Source organism: Cottoperca gobio, chromosome 23, assembly GCF_900634415.1.
Source record: "Cottoperca gobio chromosome 23, fCotGob3.1, whole genome shotgun sequence".
Classification (NCBI taxonomy): domain Eukaryota; kingdom Metazoa; phylum Chordata; class Actinopteri; order Perciformes; family Bovichtidae; genus Cottoperca; species Cottoperca gobio.
This window is the reverse complement of record NC_041377.1, coordinates 6,975,129-6,981,729: the sequence shown is the minus strand read 5'-3', so window position 1 is coordinate 6,981,729 and position 6,601 is coordinate 6,975,129. Positions and strand designations below refer to the sequence as shown.

At 37.6% G+C, this 6,601-nt stretch overlaps 1 protein-coding gene across 1 annotated transcript; it reads right to left on the bottom strand.

Annotated features, from left to right (window-relative positions):
• Positions 1 to 4,206: 4,206 nt before the first annotated feature.
• On the bottom strand, positions 4,207 to 6,347 carry mgst1.2 (microsomal glutathione S-transferase 1.2). Its single transcript, XM_029462497.1, has 4 exons — positions 6,192 to 6,347; positions 5,623 to 5,755; positions 5,057 to 5,148; positions 4,207 to 4,649 (listed from the first exon to the last, which is right to left on the bottom strand). The coding sequence occupies exons 2-4, from the start codon at positions 5,737 to 5,739 to the stop codon at positions 4,403 to 4,405; spliced, it is 456 nt and encodes a 151-aa protein (XP_029318357.1). The 5' UTR covers positions 5,740 to 5,755; positions 6,192 to 6,347; the 3' UTR covers positions 4,207 to 4,402.
• Between the last annotated feature and the right edge of the window lie 254 nt (positions 6,348 to 6,601).

Here is a 6,601-nt window from a genome sequence, read left to right as displayed (position 1 = left end):
GTGTGACTTTGAAGTTGTGCCTAATGAAGCGGCTGTATAGTTAACCAGCTGAACAATAAGGCTCAGGGCAGATCTTAGACATGTGGATGACAGCTAATGAAACGCAGACACAAAGCAAAGCGAACAGACGCACAGAGGTAACATCTTCAACTGGAGACTTCACTGTATCTAATCAGGCTGTCATACATGAAGCTCTTCAGTAGTCGGCAAACAATGAGCACAGAGACGCATGCTAATACTGTTAGCGGCAAGCTTGTGAGTGTTTCCATACTAACCCTGTCTGTAACAAAATATGTTATATACTGTAAATTAGCTTTCTCAAATGTGTTTTGGAGGGAGGAGATTGTGGTGGATAGTTGGGTGTACAAAGCACATTGGATATCGGAAAACAAGTGTTTGCGTCCTGTGTTGTGTGTCGGTTAAGCTAACAAGTTGTTCTTGCAGAAACAGTTAGTAGAAATGTCTCATTATCTTGTTGAAAACACAATCTGGGCGTCATTATGTCAGCCCGATAATCCAACTGAATCTGTGTCACTTCTCACTAACAATCTCATCCATGCTTGTGGACATTGTTCTTTCAAGATCCCAGACTGGAATCGTTTTCATGCTTGAAGTCAGCGTTAACCAAACTTAGTCAAACTTTAATCATACTTACGTAGAAAAGTAGACTTTGCAGATATATTCAACATCGATATACTTATTTGTTTTTAGAATAACATAATCCGGGCACAATCGCTAAAACATATTGTGCTAATGCAAAACAGTTGCACCAATAGTGTAATTCATTGGAGACGTGAGTCCAGCATACACTGCATGCAGCATCAATGAGGCGTCCTGGGTGTGTCTGTGGTTATTACTTATAGAAGGGTGTCGAGGTGTTCCTCCCCCTCCACCTAAGCTGTGAAATGCCTGGCTTGTCTGAGGAATGAGAGACCCTGGAGGGCCAAGGGTCCCGAACAAATGAGCTCCCATAAAACTCTTCTACTTATACAGGGACAGGACACAATGCAGACGAGCAACCGCCCAAAGCAGCCTTCATGGTAATTTCACCACTATTTACAGTGCCCACCCATGGGTTTCACTGCTCGGTGTTGGAGCCAGTCACCTTCATGTGAAGCGTGAGGCATTCATCATCCGACACATCTAAACAAGTCAGTACACTTTACTTTCCTTACAGCAAACACAAGTGGCGACGACAATTATTGTGTGTGAAAATGTGCGCAAATTGGGTTAAATGATACTGAAGCTGTTGTTGTTCCTTGCATTTAGTCTTTGCATAACGTTCAAGTGTTTGTGCTCGGTTTGGAAATTAAATAAAAGATGCATTGTGGGATATGCAGGGGAATGTTTTCAGCCGAGCAAATTAAGTTAATTGTTTGAGCTGAAGCACTTTTATGAGCTGCACCTGGTCCATAAATGAGTCCTAATGAGGAGCGTCTCAGTTGAAATGCCTCCCTCTAGTGGAAGACAGACGTGCTTCCAAAGCCTCACAGTCAGGTCTTCTCTGTTCTGTGTCTCCCACATATAGAACGTGTGAATACTCCTGCACTTATAAATGTAGCTGTGAGTAAAACTGTGTAAAACATTTACATATGTCTTGGAGTAAAACAAAAACTGAATTTCAGAAACAGCTCTTTATTATCTCCCAATGTTTTGCCCCTTCTCACATGGCTTCATTCTTTGTGGGTGTTTTTTTTTTTTATCAGTTGGCAGCACATTATTACACATTATTCATTCTGACATCATCTGCTGAGGTAATCAAAATATGATTAATTTTATCTGTGTTTCAGTCAATATAGGAAATTAATAATGAACCAAAAAATGTATTATATCATAAAAAAATACTGATAAAAAAAACCTCATACATGGATTTTCAGGCTGCTATAATTAAAAACTTTAAATCAAATATGGATAATTATTCTTAATAGAAACATGAAGCTTTTCCTCTTTGGATTCAAATTACAGATGACAGGACATAAAATAAATGATATTTCAGATATGTTTTGCAATTTAAAATAATATTATAATACTAATGAAAGCATCAATAGCTTCTTAAACAATACTTTGTCTCTCATACCCAGAAGAAATACAAGAAAACTGGCAGAATAAAGTTTGGTTCACATAAAAAATATTTTTTTTTATTTAAAAGCCCATGTGCATACTGCTGCTGCTGGATTATAGCAGATTTAAGTTAAATAATAAAGATCTGGGCACTCTAACAAGAAAGTAAAAAACAAAATTGTATGTATATTTCTTTCCTTCTTTTTTCTGCTATGATTTTTAAGAAAATAAATGTGTATTTTGTGTTCGATTGGTTAAAGAACTTATTTGGTTAAAATTGTAATTACCAACAAGAAATGTCAATAAATATTAAATGTATTGTTCAGTTTTCTCTAAACTGTCAACTGTTCATAGGACACGTGACAAAACAAAAGAATCCCTTATTGAAATATGGACAAAAATGCATCTGGAGTATCATTATGATTTATAATTCCTTTAGGGAATTACAGTAAATAATGCAGTTGATAGTTTGTTCATCTCTATTAACCCTTAGACATTTGACATGAGCATGAGCAACATGAAAGAAAAACAACTAAAAAGTCATTACTGCTGACATATTAATCTGCAGAACCTTTTTATGCCACACTGTATTAACATTGTATTGTATATTGTATGTGTTTGTATGTAACTGTATATATTCCTTGTAAGTATAATTTGGTTTGCCTTTTTATTTCATTGTGCTACGTGTTATTTAATGTTTAATTCTATTCTAATTTAAATATTTGAATATCTGTTTAAACATGTTCTGTGTGTGTAGCTTTAAGTTAGCATAACATCTTCCCAAGGTTCCCAACTTTATTACATTTTTTTGTAACATTTAAAAAGATGCAAAGTCAGCTTGCAGACAGCCATCATTGCTTAAATTAGTGGTGAAGCTTTCCATAAGAAAAAAGTATTTTAATAAGATTTATTTTGTGTCTTCTCTGGGTTTTAATGGAATTTAGGGTTTTTAATTAAATTATTCAATCTTGCGTGTATTTATTTATGTGTTAGCATGAGGATGGTCAGATTTAACACAAAGGGGGATCATACTACCATTCTACAGTGAAAGTAAAAGCACCTTTCAGGTAACAGTAAGAGGTCAAGGGAGACAAACTGTGAGCATCATCTTCAGGATCACTGCTCAGTGACATTCTCTCTTTAGAAATCCCTGGACAACAACAGAAACATCATAATATTAATGCTGCTACACTTGTCAGTGTATCTGCGTCATCTCAGAAAACATATTTCAATCACAGTCTGGACCTTTGATCAGCAGAGCAACGTTAAACCTTAAAAAAAAGCAAAAGTCATTGTACAATTTAATATTTTCTACATTTAAACACCACAAGACGTGTTAAATATGTTGTCTATCCATTGCTAGTTGGTATTAAATATAGTGGTCAATATCCAAAAGCTTGACGACACCCCTAGACAAAATCACGTCAGTGCATTTCACTGGTTTGTTGTAAATTTGTTTAAAAATATGCTATACTAAAAAGGTACAATATAAACTGATGTGTCCTGTGTCCAATCTAGTTTTTTTTTAAATGCTAAAAGCTGTAGTTTATCTTATGCTCACATAATGTATATTCCTAAATATGTTTTTGCAGATAAGGACCAACTGAAAGGTTTTGCCGCAGCCAGACATTCCCCCATAGATCTTTAAGCAGGGACCAGTGCCACAAAGTAGAGGAAGCTAAAGTGCACGAGTAGAGACATTTTCATTCGTCATTGCGGTCCGACAAACAGCAAAATAGTTAACGAAAGGGAGATGCGCAGTTCAGAGTTTATAGTATCCACACACATCTCCCTTTTTTTTTTTTTTTGCACAGTCACCGTGACCAGCAAAAAACGAGTCCAAAGATCGTAATGATCGGCGTTTATCCTGGAGCTGTTATCTGGGGAAGTAGCCCTGACCTATAATAACACTTACTGTTCGTGTTACTGCCAATAGAGTAACAATTTAACCTCAGCTATATCATACACTGCTACTTAACCATTATAAAGCCAATATGGACATACTTGTTGGCTAGATTTGAAGTTACATGAATTGAATATTGTATAAGACATACTGTTAGGTTTTAAAATGTATTTTATATGAATGACCTTCTCCGTTGAGTTTTAATACGTGTTGCAACGCCTTCAGAAGAAATTACTTAGAGACAAAGTTGATAGAAAAGTTTATTTAGACACAATACATGTTCTATCCATGACAATAGCTCCAGGGAATGCTAATAAAAAGATGTTTAATCATCAAACTCATACATAGCTGGAGCAAGAATAAAAGCAAAAAACAAGATTCAGGTTAATGTGGGAATGTGAGCGTGTATAGAAGAAGTCTACTGGTCCCGTATTGTTTCTAGATTAAGAGAACTGTGCTAAGCACCCTGTAAGCCATGGAGAAGGTGGTCAGAATGCCCACCATCCAGGACAGTCCCCTGCAGGGCTGAGGCAGAGCGCAGACGTAGGAGATGGTGTGGCAGATCCGAGAGCCGGCGAAGATGCGGAAGTGAAGCAGAGCAGTGGAAAGCTCGGGTCCAGTCAGAGTGTAAAGCAGGGCGAGCCCCACGAAGGGAATAACGTTCTCGATGTCATTCTGGTGACACCTGGAGAACAAAAGAAGCACATAGATTTACAATTCAACGTATTGTCTATAGGAGACAATTTGTAATCTTCCTGATGATGATTAGTGATTATACAATGCTAATATAATCCTTATAATGCACACACTGGGTGAGAGGCACTATGCCGCATTCTCACTCAGTATTATTTACTATTCTTATCCTTTTATTATCTTATTATTTAGCTTCCCATGATTCCTCAGCCTTTTCTAGAATGTGACCCCGTGTTTAGGTCTAAAAACATTCTCTTGACTGCATCAATCACTCTTTCAGATACGAGTGTTGCATATTTATGAATCCGTCTAATGATCTGTTTTGTGTATTCCATTTCCTGATGAAATACCAGTGTGTATCAAATCATAACTTCAGGTGTAAGGGATTGATCATCTCACCTTCGAACTCGCTCTACATCTGGATGGGTTCTCAGCAGCTTCTTCCTCTCCTCTGTAGCCTTCATGGCCACATCTTCATCATTTGAGAAAGCCTAAATGAGAGAGATAATACATGCATTGACTCAAAGCAGAAAAGGTTCCATATTATAATGTAATGCAAATAAAACATTTAAGTGATTCCATTTTAAAGTTAAAAAACAAATCTGGTTCTAGGGGCAGTTAGGGCCCACATGAGAGAAGTTAGCCTTGTGGGCTTTCTGCCATAAAAAGGGTCTATTTTAACCTAAACCTTGATCTTTTCCTAACCCTAACCAGGAAGTTACCTAAGCCTAAGAAGATTTCTGGCAGAAAGCTCTGAAGGCTTACTTCCAGTTTGACATTGGAGTTCTTCATTTCCTGCATCTCAAAAGACCAGGATGAAAACCAACACCATTGTTACAGGCTTTGAAGTAAGGAGGCTTAACACATCCTGGGACCCATATTCAAAATCATCAAGACTAATGTAAAACAGGAATATCTTCTTTTTTTTAAAAACAGAAGTAGATGTCACTACTGTTGTTACCTACCCCTCTGGTTATGCGGTAGTATGCAGTCAGTGGCGCCATCAGCAACATCTTCAGAATGACAATAGCTGCATAGGTGGTGAAAGCCCTAAATACCTCATTTTCCATCAGCGTTTCCATCTCTGATAGTTTAGACCTGAATCACAATGAGGAAGAGACAAGATTTAGTTCAACATTTGTTTCAGCAAAGATAAGAAATAACCTAAACAAAACAACATAGATGAGAAGTCATTCCTGCTGCCAAAAAAAGCCTTCAAAACGTCGACAAAAGTGTATTATTTGTATTATTCTAGAAATGTGATCAGAGATTACTTGTGTCTCATACCTATAGAGTGGAGAATACAATGTGTGTGTACGATTCTAAATGCACTGCATGTTTAAACAGATCAACAAGTGAAAAAAGCAGACACACCCCTGCTGCAAACACATAACAAACACATGTCAGTTTGTTAAATCAAGTTTTGTCTGACACTCTGGAGAAGCCACACATATAGGAATGATTATTACACATAATATTGTCGAAAATATGCACTATACTTCGACATATAATATAATTCGACAGCTCTACTTACGTGCTGTGGTGGCTCTGCAGAAGTGAAGCTTGTGAAGTCTTGGTCGGTTAAATAAGGACAAACTGACCCATCCCCCAGAAACTCAACGACGTGTGTGTGGCGATGTTTTAACTGCAGCACAAAACACAACTTCCTGGATTTGGGAATATTGCGCAATGACCAATGTCGCGAGGGAGCAATTCAGCTCCGCGTGCACAAATGCGATCCCGCGCGCACGGGGCTGTGAACGAGAGCACGGCCCTTCCTGCGCGCGCTCAACTGCTCAACGCTTGCTCGTTTCAAGATGACTTTTGACACTATGGAGGTGGGGAAGGAATAGACGGTAGCCCCAAACGAATTTTTGCCTTAATCCACATATAGGCACTTGAATATGTCAGCAATATTTTTTCATTATGACTTAAGTACAAGTA